Below are 13,515 nucleotides of genomic sequence, written 5' to 3'. Positions count from 1 at the left end.
GCTCTCAGGTTTCATTAAAAATATCTCCATTTGTGTTCCAAACTTGAACGAAAGTCTTACGGGTTTGGAAGGACATGAGGGAGAGTAATTAATGACAATTTACAGAATTAATGTTACTTTCAACATTGTTCATGTTAGTTCACAGTGCATTAACTTAAACAATGAACTGTATTTTGCTTACAAAAACAAAGATTAAATACTGTTACAAATGTAATTCCCATTGTTAACAAATGAGACCTTACTGTAAAGTGTTACCACAAATTTCATGTAAAACATGGTTTAATGTCTCCCTTTGCATGAACTCGTGTAGAACCCAGTTCCAAAGGGTAATGAATGTAGTAACTGCCAAACATCGTGCACAATGCAGAGATGAATGTAGAAATGTTGTAATCTTTTGGTCGATGCTCAGCATGAATAGTTTTGATGTGTAGCAGGAAGAGTCTACAGACAAAAACAAACCATAAAATGACTTTGGTTTAAATATATTTTAATAACGTCCCTATAGTTCACCCAAAAATAAAAATTCTGTCATCATTTACTCACCATCATGTTGTTCCAAACCTGTATAAATGTCTTTGTAATGCTGAACACAAAGAAAGATATTTGTAACCAAACAATTGTTTGGCACCATTGACTATTTTTTTTCCTGGACGTCAATGAGGCCCCACAACTGTTTGGTGTTTTTGACAAAATGTATGACACATTCAAACTCACCACAGACAATGATGCAGGGTGTTGCTGGTAACTTGTCCACATCTTCGACATCTCTTCCACATAATGAAACTTCACCTCTTCCTTTTCATCAAAGCAGGCAAGCAGAAGAAGCACCACATCTATCCAATCGTCACTGCATCCCTCAGTTTCACACCTCGTAACTTCTAGTTTTGCAGCAGTTTGCAGTACTTTTGTCTTCTTTTCTGCACCAACTGTTTTAAGAAAGTTCAGGAGCCGCTGTCCTTTTTTTATCCAAGCTTTTTAGGAACAGCTGCTTGTGAACACCTCTTGACCTCGACCTCTTGAAATAGAAACGGCCAGTTCTCACAAAGCTGTTGTATGCTTGCTCCGTTGTTTATATCTTTGCGTTGAGAGTAGTATGTTGCTTTCAGAAGGTTGCGAACTCCTTCTGGGTCAACATTTGTTGTTTTAGACATGATCTTCATCCGTTCTTGTTTATCCAGCTGGCTCTCTTTAGTCTCATTGTGCAGCATACATTTTAAATCCCAATTCACACAGCCATAAGTGTCTTGAACCTCCTCTGTCAAAAGTAACTTTTAATTATCGGTTGTCTAATGCAGATGCCATGCAATATGGCATTGACTGTACAGGACCATGTGGTCATCACGAACCCGGTGTAGTGATCCCTGCAGTACAAATGTCATGTGAACTTACACAGCAGGACGCTAGAGGTTCCCAGACTCAGATGTGCCTCTGGCTGATGTGTTGGAGGTCCACAGAGACACTGTAGCTTTATTATCAGAAATGATAGAGTACAAATACAGCATCTACAATAGATAATCAGAGAATTTTGATTATATTTTAGGGGTTGTGCTTTGCTCATGTTATATTCAATTATTTAGATGTGCCTGTCTGTATTTTTATCAAAATTGATGTACTAGAACTTACAAATTCAGTCATGCTAATGCTATAAAACAACCCAAAACCTATAATCATTAAACAGCTGTACATGTTCAGCTTAACTTTTATGATGCTTTGAACAGCCACACAAGGTCAATAAATGTTTCAAACAACCTTTTAATCAAAGGTTAATTAAATGTTCTGTTCTAAATAATACAATACAAAAAATGCTTATGAGATTTGTGGACTGGTCTTTTGTGCTGTCACAAAAACAAAAATTGGGGCATTTTAACATTAATTCCAGTTAATATGGATTAACTGTGACATCCAGTGAATATTCTTAGTAACACAAGAACTTCTAAACCATTTTATATCCATAATCTGTGCTCAAGCTAAACATCTAGGAGACCATATTTATAGTGAATCGTAGTAAATACATTTTTGTAAAAACGCTTTAGACAAACGTTAGTTTGGTATAGCCTTGAAAACACAAATGATCTGAACTCTGCAACATATCAAAAGTGTTTGTCTTAGTAACAGCAACTCCTGTAAATATGGATTAATTCTGGCATCTAATTTTTATTCTTAGTATGAAATCAGACCATTCATAATCTGTGCTCCAGTTAGCAGCTAAAAAGTCTCTCTTCAAAGGCAATGCAGTCCTTATAATGACTAGGAAGCTTCAGAGTTTGATAGCATGTGGAAGACTTCAATAAGTTTCCCTCAACATCTCAGCTCCTGGGCAGCCCATCCAGTCCAGAATTTGAGCAGAAACCGGAAGGTATTGGAAGAAGCTGCATTTAAAAATGTCACAAGTAGTATCTTCATCACAAAGGTTAATCAGTTGATTCACATATACTTAATTCTCAATGAATGTGTGAAGGAATCATCTGAGCCTACATGTGTCTTCAAAGAGAGACCTCGTCATCTATTGGCCAATGTACCCTCTCCGACATCATTATTACTGAAGAGTTGTACAACGGTATTACAGAAATTGTCTCATGTCTTAAATGGGGTGTATGTTAATGTATCACTAGTCCTAGGAAGATAAATTTTGTCTTTCAGCCAGCAAAGGCCAGATCTATAAGGCATCCTTTTAAGAATAATAAAAAAATGATATGAAGACAAATCTGACATCATATAAATATGTCACTTTATTACTGGCAGTGTTTAGTCAGACAGTGTAGGTTTTTAAACTGACCTGCATCCCAAAGTTTGTAGTTCTCAATCTAAAAAAAAAAAAAAGGTTGTATAACCGCTTCATATTTTGAAGTTGACTGATAAACTCTTTAAATGAGAATATGTGTGGCTCTTAAAAGAGCCTTCGTGTTGGTTGAGAAACCGGATGTTCTTCTACTTGGAGCTGGTGTATTTGGTGACGGCCTTTGTGCCCTCAGACACGGCGTGTTTGGCCAGTTCACCGGGCAGCAGCAGACGCACGGCGGTCTGGATCTCTCTCGATGTGATGATGGAGCGCTTGTTGTAGTGAGCGAGACGAGACGCTTCACCGCCGATGCGCTCGAAGATGTCGTTGACGAAAGAGTTCATGATTCCCATCGCCTTGGAAGAGATCCCGGTGTCAGGATGAACCTGTTTCAGGACTTTATACACGTAGATAGCGTAACTCTCCTTCCTGGACTTTCTGCGCTTCTTTCCTCCCTAACCGGCGGTCTTTGTGACGGCCTTCTTGGATCCCTTCTTCGGGGCGGATTTGGCTGGTTCAGGCATGATGATCTGAAGAACAAACTCAGAACAATGATTCTTATTCAGCTCACAGAAGTATTTATTCCCTCCTCTATGCTAATTCTGTGAGGAGATGACGCGCGCCACTGATGGCGTATTTTCATTGGTCAAACACATTCAATGATTTCATTGGACAGTTGTAAGTTTGACGGACCGGAAAGAGCCAATCAAAGACTTCCAAATGAAAGTCCCTCCTCTCGCCTCATGTTAGAAAGTTTCCACCCCCCACACGATTACATTTCCTTTGTTTAGTTCTCCCGCTCATTTTTTCTAGTAAAATAATGTAATATGAAAAAGAAAATAAGTTTCTCAAGAAATAAATGTTAGTAAAGAGCTTTTTTCTGAGTTATTTCTCCAACAATGCTTTTCTGAGAAGTAGATATTTTGCATATTCCATATTATTATCAAAGACGTATTTCTCTTTCAATTGTTCTGCGTTTAGAACTGCGCAAGTAAATCTGGACTGTAATATGACGGAAACGTCATCTGTAATTCTGTACGTGTTTGAATATATATTGAACAAAACACTTAAAAATCCATGTTTATTCAATGAAAGACGATTATTTTATTTATGTACTGCTGCGGATACAAAAAATCCGTACAGATCTTCAAAGATTAAATTCATAATGATTTTAATACATAGTTATTAATCGAATAACTACTCTAGAAAATCAACTCTTTGTCTGAGATTGTGTGTGGCTCTTAAAAGAGCCGTTGGGTTGGTCTGATTTCTCCTGAATAAAGTCGTTTATCCTCCGAATCCGTACAGAGTTCGTCCCTGTCGTTTCAGCGCGTACACAACGTCCATGGCAGTGACGGTCTTTCTCTTGGCGTGTTCAGTGTAGGTGACGGCATCACGGATAACGTTCTCCAGAAACACCTTCAACACACCGCGAGTCTCCTCGTAGATCAGACCGGAGATACGCTTGACACCGCCACGGCGAGCGAGACGACGGATTGCGGGTTTGGTGATTCCCTGGATGTTATCACGCAACACTTTGCGGTGACGCTTGGCACCTCCTTTCCCGAGTCCTTTACCGCCTTTACCTCTTCCAGACATAATTCCGAAAATACACAGAATGTAGACAGTAGAGTTGCTGGAGAGGATTTTAAAGTAGTCTACTGGACCTAGTAGAAACACAGTACTGAAGGAGGAGCCTAAAACACGTCACTTATTTTTCTTCTCATAGTTCACCACGCTGACGTAAAAAAAGTTCACGGATTCATTATACATTAAACATTATATATATATAATATATATATATATTGTTATATATAATATTTACTGTGTCTCATTCATCTATACAATTTTAAATCAATTACTTCCTTGTTCAAAACCAAAGCACAGTTTCACTCGAATTTATTACATTTTCTTATGACACTTGATCATTCGTGTTACCATACATTGTATCGCCTTATTTATTTTAATTAACTGCATATCTTGCAATCGTTTTGACATAAAAAATAGAAAAAAAAGTCTTATAGAGCGCGATCTAGCCTGTAAATGGTGTTCATAACCAACTGGGTCAGTTCTGGGAGGTGTAGCACTCTGGTCCAGGGGCCACATATGCAGGTTCTTCAGCTTGGGTTGGGGATGCCAGATTGTGCAAACTGCATCGTTTAGACCCATCATGCATCCACGGAGCGGAAAAACTGGCGCATTGGCTCGCTCGCTAGATGAGACGGAGCACCACTTGCCACCGGAAAGCCCTTGTGCACAGTACTCGTAATTTTAGGAAGTACTTGACAACAGTGGACCATTCAAAGTCTCTAAATCTGCGAGGGACATGGTATCATATTCATCATCAGAAATGTCAATGTCAATTTTATTTATATAACAAAATTACATACAACCAGGGTTGACCAATGTGCTGCACAATAAAAAACAGAACACTTAAACAATACAATGTCATTACTAAAATACATAGCAATAAAACTTCCACATTGATTATATGCCAAATCAAAGAGAACAGATTGTGATGGTGCAGATCTAGTACAGAAGGGGAGAGCTTTCCAAAATCTGGGTGCAGCTACCGAAAAGGCGCGGTATGAGGTCACACGCTCCAACAGAGTTCACGCTCCAACATAGGACCTGAGATCGTCACACATATAATATATAGGCAAAGCCACCGAACGAGGTCGATGAAAGAGCGAATGAGGGTACCCATGAGGGTAATCTGTCTCCATAAAATCTGTCCTCACAAGTATAGTAAAAATGCTAGAGAACCCAATTGTGTTTTTAGCTGGTCATTTTAGCTGGTCCTTACTAGTAAAAAGGCTCATAAATCAACTAAATTATGTTTATCTTTAAATCTAATGAAGTGCAAAGGTTTCTATGAGGGTTAGGTTTAGGGATAGGGTTCGGGATAGGGGAGATAATATATCTTTAGCCTGCTATTAAATCAATGAACGCCTATGAGATGTCCTCACATGTAAAGCATACGTGCGTGCCTGTGTGTGTGTGTGTGTGTGTGTGTGTGTGTGTGTGTGTGTGTGTGTGTTTTTGTCAGCATTAATAATTGTGTAGATATTTTGTGCTCTATCATGTTTTTCTATAGAAATTGTACAGTTGTTAATGTATAGCTGAGCTCTTCAAGTTTTCCAAGTGACCAATTTTAGATTGAAAGAGTTGCAATTGAAGAGTTGCTTCCTGAATCATGAGAAAATAATTAATAAATACAACATTATGCCCCAAGTGCCCCAAAACATCCCCCACACCATTACACCACCACCACCAGCCTGCACAGTGGTAACTAGGCATGACGGATCCATGTTCTCATTCTGTTTACGCCAAATTCGGAAATAGGTGCTTTTTTATTTGTTATTTGTTCCTGTGTGCTACCAGTGAGGGAGGTCAGACTTTATTGATTATTTAATTTTTGTTTTAAATGCAGGTAAGAGTTTCCCATTCAGTTTGTGTTAATTCTTCTGAGGTTTCTTTGATCCCATATGCCTTGTTTTGTGTAAGTACACACATGATTACTCTCATCACTGTCTTAGTGGTTTGTGTAAAGAGCGTGAGATGGGACTCCGGGATTCTTTTATTTTCTTAAGGAACTCTTCTTTTGGTAACGTTTCCCCAAGACTGGTGAGGATCATAACACAAACTGTCAGTGAATAGCACAGTATTGTGTATTCAGAACCTTAAATACAGTGTATTGTGTAGTTTCATCGATTGAGACACAAACAATTCCTATGAACTCTGGTAACATTTTCATCCCATTAAATCAGTCTTCTTGGACATAAATGCAAATATAATCCAGAATTCAAAAATTCATTCAGTCACATATGTATATATAATTTTTTTTAATTTTTCTCATTTGTCTTTGTTTGATCTCACCTGATAAAAAGGACAGGTTGTAGTCCAAGAGACCCGATTTCACACCATCAAATGAAATTGTACTCCTTGTAATTTAACTGTTGATATCAGGAATGTATAGTTGTACTAGTAACTTTGTAATTTATTGAACATATTAGCATTGATCTTCTTAAGTTCCTAATCAACTTCTTAAAATAAAATATTCTAAAATCAGGGCTTAAAGTATTCCGGCCGGGGGCCGGATTTCCGGCTTGAGGGCAGGTCCGGCCTCCGGCGCAGGCAAAATTTATTAATCAGGCTGCAAATTACAGTCGGACGCACTTTCGGCGCAGACGCGCTTGGAAAAAACGAGTGCGCCGCTTCCATTATGAGCGTGCATACCGCGCGGCTGCATTTGAAACTGGGAACTTGAATGCGGTTTAATATTTTCGAGTCAATTGATTTCACCTACCAATCATATGAGAGGAGCGCAGCTCTAACTAACGTCACAAGCCTATCAGAAGCAGAGCAGGGCGGGTCCTGGCAACAGTGTGATTGAGATCCATATCTCACGTTAGCGTCGTCGGTGAAAGCATGGAGTGCAGAACTCCAGAAACAACATTAGGTGACTTAATGTCATCATGGATGAAAAGAAAGGAGATGTGAGTTGGTTGATTTTGTAAATTAGCTCAGGTCAGCATAATCATATTTTCTGTCTACACCTTTTGATGTTAGCCTTACGTTGACTGAGCTAACATTAACATACACTGCTGCTAGGTAACTTCAGACTCTTAGTTAAATATTTAATGTAGAACATTCTGTGTAGCTTACTAAAAAAAACATTATGTGTAGGCCTACCATGAAAACGAGTCCACTTTAAACCGCTTTATTTTCTGTCAGCAATGTATGACAAGTAACGTTGCAGTGTGTACGCACCTTTAGTGCTGTCAACGTTAACGTATGCGATTTCTTTTTTTTTGTCCAGCTTTAATGTTTTAAAATATTTAACGCAATTAACGCTGCATCCGTTCTTTGTCATTCTTTAGCTCTTATTAGTTATTAGTTTGTCCACCAAATGCTTTAAACCATTAATTTGCGACAAGACAAAAGAGAACGCACTTCAGTAAATGTCCTCCTCACACACACACACACACACACACACACACACACACACACACACACGAGGCACAAAAAGTCGCGAACCAGTATCGAATTCTCTTTCGCGTTTGAACGAACAATAACACACACATTTATGCCAAAATGTCCGTTTTGTCGAGTATCCTCACAAGAATCAATCATTATTAACTTTAAATGAGTTAAATAAAATCTTAAATGGAAGTAAAGAGTAGTGAGAGAATGAGACGCGTGAGATCCTGTCACCAGCTGTAGATCTTAAAGTGACAGTAGCCACTAATTCTGTCTGTCAGTAAAGTTAACCAAAGAACAAAGGGAACAGAGAAAACTACTAACTACTCTTTGACTAAAGAACGCTTGTAGCTTTAATAAGGATTAATCGAATTTAATTTATAATTTATGCATTACGGACTATTTTATAACCCTAAAATTTAGTATACTAAATAAAATATCAGTGATACTGGCCTTCATTAATAAAAAGATGCCATTAAGATACAGCCGTAATACTTAAAAATAAATGGTTCCATTTGAAGATAAGTCCGTCTCTGCAAAACAACCCCCCAAAAAAAAAGTTCAGGCTCAGCAATTTTTTTCACTTTAAGCCCTGTAAAATACACATACCCTTAATTGTGTTTTTAATATGAGTGAATACTTGACAGATAATAGTGACATTCAGTTTGTATCAGGTATCAATAATGAATCAGCATTTTTATATCAATAATGGGTATTTCCTTATGTAGGCATAATAATGTCATCTTTGACATAAAATATGGGCATTTTATTTTATAGAATTAAAATTAAAGTGAATAAAAATATGAAATTATGAGAATAAATGCAATAATACAGAAAAAAATATATTTGATTATAAAATGTAATCTAAGTCTCAGATTTAACCAAATAATAACAATACAATGCCTTATCTTTGTATAATGAACAATATAAATAAATGAAAGATGTTAAAGTACAGTTAATGAGATGAAGCCTCAAAGCTGGATACAGGTGCGCAGAGCCAGAAGATCTAATGCAAAGGATGTTGTCAAGTAACCAGTTCAGGTAATCGATATGTGTCAGCTTCTCTGCAACCTCAAGCCCCCGGGAATAGTTCTCCCTGCCATCTATGGTCAGTGTTTTGCAAACACACACACCCACACCCACACAAACACGCACACACACACATAACCGCATACATTCACAGCCCCACATTCGCGCCTCGCTCAGAGTGAGTGTTGCGTGTAGTTTTTTCTTTTCTTTAAATTCAATAAATGTTTTCGTGCCAATCTAATTACCCTCTATTTCTTGCCTCCCTGTTGTTGTTTTTTTATACTTGTGAGTGAAAAGGACACTCGAAATCTGCTGATTTTGATTATAAAAATACAGGCGCATCACCGATAGACATTTTCAGCTACAGTGTTTTTTTATTTTTTATAACTGTTTATGTTAAACATTGTGTTTATGATTGTATTATAGATGGGGGTAAAAATATATAATATTGAACTGCATTCAATTGTTTGTGGTGGTGTTTTTTTTTTTTGTGTGTGTGTGTGTATGTAACTGGTGTTTTTTTTGTGAGCTATCCCTTAAGGGTAAAAATCTACCAGTAGACAGGCTTGACCAAAATTATTTTTGGAACTATTTAAAATCCAAAATTGAATCTGGTTTTTGGGCCCGCCACTGTTACAGAAGTGTTACAGTCCCTAAAAGGGACTTGAATATTTAAATTTGGTAATTCTAATGTGTTTTTGGATAATTGAATAACTGAAATTCTGTGAACTGAAACATTGAAACCATATGGGTATTATTTGTTGGTGATTTAAGACTGTTAAAAAAACTGTTGAATCTTTGAAAAAAAAAAGATAATTCTAAACTTTCATGTTGAAAATCCTTGTAATTTGTGTGTATTTGAGTTTTGAAAAATGATAAGGTTTTTTGTGTGTGAACCTGGTGCAAATTGAGTGAATATGTATTTGGATAATTGAAAGTTAATTGATTATTGAAGTGTGGTTTGTTCACTGAATACTTGGTGATTTGTTTTGTATCTGGTGTGTGAGTAAGAGGTAGACTGGTTGCCAATTGTGAAAGTAAAAAGGTAACCAGGGTTTAATATCCTGTTTTGTTTCTCCCCCTTGTGGGCCAAGATACTGACACATTTTTATTTTATTCATTTAATTTATTGATTATTTGCAAAGCATTTTACATTCTTCATTGACACAAACACTACAAAGATGGCCGCTTCTACACCCCCAATCCACTTTTGTGGAAATTGATCCACCTCTAGATATATCAACCCCAAACTGGCCACTTGTGCAACTACTACAGCAGCAACCAGTATTTTTTCCCATTATCACATGCTCCCACTTTTCATTCCACACCCACTTAGTTCAGCAGTATCACACCTATAACCCATGTGCGTTTTGCTTCCCCGACACCAGATGGCAGCCCTCTTTTCCAAGCCCCCACCTGCCACCAGGAACCAGATTCCATGCAACTATGCACCTCTTTACAAATTTCACCTCCATCTTCGGTGGCACAGTATGATCTGCCTGGTATTCTCCCAACTCCTGGAAAGGAAATTCACCATCTTACTTCTCAAATGACTTCATGAAATATCAAGAGAGAGCTTTACGTGAACTTAGCCAGGAGCAAAGAACTGCAACTTTCAACAACGAAAGGCAACTCTCAGACTTCACTGCCAATATGGAAGCCAGCCAACGTCAAATCCTCACCGTGTTAACTACATCAAAACACCAGGGAGAGACGGATTCAGAACATTTACTTAAGGCCACAAAAGTGTTAAAATCAGAGGAATTACAAAAAGTTGAGTCAAACTTATGTTCAGAAGTCCGCTTCATGATGGAACAGCTCCAGGTAGAACTACAGAGGGACATTAGAGCCATAAAAACGAATCTTCAAAAAGATCATGAGCAAATATCTACTGAGTGTAATAAGTGTATTAGCCAAATTGACAAGCTGACTACACATGTCAAGGAACTCCAATTTGAAATGGAAGAAATCAAAGAACAAAAAAAGATAATGGCTGCTCACCAAAGAGATGTACACTCCCCACCCATCACCACATGCCCTTCACCACCAGAACATTTTCCCATACTTCCTATGCCTGCTGGTAAGAATGACCATTTAAAGTTAACCTTTCCCACATTTGGAAGGCCCACCGATGACACTGATCATCTCCTATACCTAACTCTATGTCAGGACTTCTTAGAATTGCATCCCCTCGTAGAGGTTGACCTCCTGGCAACTTTCCGCAACATACTGCATGGCACTGCACGGGACTGGTGGGAAGTCACCAGATCCTCAATAACGACCTGTAATGAGTTTGAACCTGCTTTTCAGGTTGGGGCATCAGCTGGAGCGAGACCATGAGCAGCAACTCTAATATGAAAAATTTATGGACCGTAAACCTTCAGCAGAAGTGCCTAAACTAATTTCAAACAAACCCACTGATAAGCCTCTAGTGCAATGTTGGAGGTGTAAGGGACACCATTCACCAGGCCACTGTCCACATTATGACTCCTCATCACCAAATCGATCTGTGAAGCAGAAGTCAATGGACATTTCATTCTCATAAGACAGGAGGTCAAGCAACTAACAATTCTGTCACTGCTTCAACAACTAAAATGTTGTCATCCTCCAAGAAACCACCTCCCATAACAGCCCCTATTACTCCTGTCATCCCTCAACAGTTAATAGTCCCAATCTGCATTGGCGGTTGGTCTGGAAAGGCCATTGTGGGTACAGGGGCAAGTTATACTATGATCCTTGAGTCTGTGGGAAAAGCTCTCTCCTCCAGAGAAACTTCACCCATGGTCTCTTGTCCAATGTATCTGGCTAATGGTGAAACAGAAGTGCCTTTAGGATGGCTACAGATATAAATTCATATTCACCACAAAACCTTTACCTTACCTGTTGCTGTTCTCTCCCACCAAGTACTCGTCTATACTGCAGTTTTGGGATTGGATTTCATCTTCTTCAGTGGCCTACAAATCAACGTAACTGACAAAAAATATTCATTCAAGTCCAACCCACAGGAGGATCATCTGTTTCAACCCGGCAATGCAAGTGTACCTGACATTAACCATCAACACCAGAAAATAGGACAACGTGCAAAGATTCTCACCCAAAGTCTTTCACTGTTAAGTTCTATTCCTCCCCCTCAACCTACACTTATCTCATCCCGTCAGTACATATGAAAAAACTTTAATTGACAATGCAGTGAGTGAAGCACACTTATCTCCTGAAGGAAAACACAGACTGAGGAAAGCCCTAGAGACCAACCCTCAGGTATGTTCCCTTCAATCAGTGTGTACTGATGTCCTACAACACTGCATTTACACACACCATCAAGTCCCCATCAAGCAGTATCCTTATTGCATGTCCCCTGCCAAACAAGCTGTAGTAAAAGAACAGCTTGAGCAGATGTTGAATGCAGGAATTGTGGAACCATCACACTCTGGCTGGGCCTCCCCTATCGTTCTAGTCCCAAAAAAAGATGGCAGTCTTATATTTTGTGTTGAGTATCGTAAAATTAATGCAATCACTGAAAATGATGCTTACCGACTCCCAAACATCAAGAGATCCTAGAATCACTCTCTGGGGCAACACTTTTTTCTTCCATTGATCTTAACAGCGGCTACTGGCAGGTGGTTATGGACCCTCAAAGCAAACCAAAGACTGCATTCTTCGCTCCATCAGGGCTCTACCACTTTAATGTCATGCCCTTTGGGTTAAAGAATGCACCTGCAACATTCCAAAGGCTGATGGAGACAGTGCTGGGAGAGTTACAAGGAAGTATTTGCTTTGTCTATATTGATGACATTATTATCTACTCCCCATCTGAAGCTCAGCACTTCAAAGATCTCCAAACTGTTCTCCACAGATTACAGGAAGCTGGGCTGACCATAAACCTAAAAAAGAGCAAGTTCAGCCTTAAAGAAATTATGTTCCTAGGGCCTGTTGTTAACATTAATGGCATCACTGCAGACTTCAGTAAGATTGAGGCCATCAGGTCTTACCCTGTACCACGAAACATCAAAGAGGTCCAGCACTTCCTTGGATTAGCCGGGTGGTACCACCGGTTTGTTCCAAACTTCTCCAAGATAGCTGAACCCATAAATGCACTGCAAAAGGGGCATTCTTTTCACTAGTCACCCCAATGCCAGGAATCTTTTGAGCAGTTGAAGGCCCATCTCACATTGCCTCCCATCCTTGGCCATCCAAATTTCCAACTTCCGTTCACTGTGTATACAGATGCCAGTGACACAGGTCTTGGGGCTGTATTAGCCCAAAGGAAAGATCAGGAACTGGAGGAAGTTATTGCCTATGCAAGCCGAACCCTAAACAAAGCTGAAACCAATTACTCTGCTACTGAGAAGGAATGTCTTGCAGTTGTATGGGCACTTGAAAAATGGCAGCATTACCTGGAGCACAAGATGTTCACCGTAGTCACCGACCACAACGCACTACAATGGGTTATGAGCTCCACGAAAACCACCAGCCGTCTCATTAGATGGGCACTACGATTGCAAAAGTTTTATTTTGTCATTGAATACCACAAAGGTAACTAAATGTAGCACCTGATTCTCTGTCTAGAATTCCCAGCATACCAGGTTGTGGCCTGTACTGCAACCAGAAAGAGAATGATGATCTTCCTATCTCTGCTGCCGCCATTTGGGAGGAACAACATAAAGACCCCATCATTGTAAAGTTATTTAAAGCATTGGCAGAGAAGAACAACAATTGGAAAGATA

General features: G+C 39.0%; 3 protein-coding genes across 3 annotated transcripts in view; all 3 read right to left on the bottom strand.

Moving 5' to 3' along the window:
• Nucleotides 1–13,515, bottom strand: part of LOC127617430 (histone H3) — an 83,180-nt gene that overhangs the window by 46,495 nt on the left and 23,170 nt on the right. The gene's annotated exons all lie outside the window — the stretch shown is intronic.
• On the bottom strand, nucleotides 2,929–3,303 carry LOC127618659 (histone H2B-like). Its single transcript, XM_052091239.1, has 2 exons — nucleotides 3,240–3,303; nucleotides 2,929–3,176 (listed from the first exon to the last, which is right to left on the bottom strand). The coding sequence occupies exons 1-2, from the start codon at nucleotides 3,301–3,303 to the stop codon at nucleotides 2,929–2,931; spliced, it is 312 nt and encodes a 103-aa protein (XP_051947199.1).
• LOC127617912 (histone H4) lies at nucleotides 3,128–4,378 on the bottom strand. Its single transcript, XM_052090081.1, has one exon. It carries the CDS (start codon nucleotides 4,376–4,378, stop codon nucleotides 4,067–4,069), a length of 312 nt encoding a protein of 103 aa, XP_051946041.1. The 3' UTR covers nucleotides 3,128–4,066.

The sequence above is a fragment of the Xyrauchen texanus genome, chromosome 2 (assembly GCF_025860055.1).
Source record: "Xyrauchen texanus isolate HMW12.3.18 chromosome 2, RBS_HiC_50CHRs, whole genome shotgun sequence".
Lineage (NCBI taxonomy): Eukaryota > Metazoa > Chordata > Actinopteri > Cypriniformes > Catostomidae > Xyrauchen > Xyrauchen texanus.
Note: the sequence above shows the minus strand (reverse complement) of the source record. Positions and strands in the feature narration are given on the sequence as shown.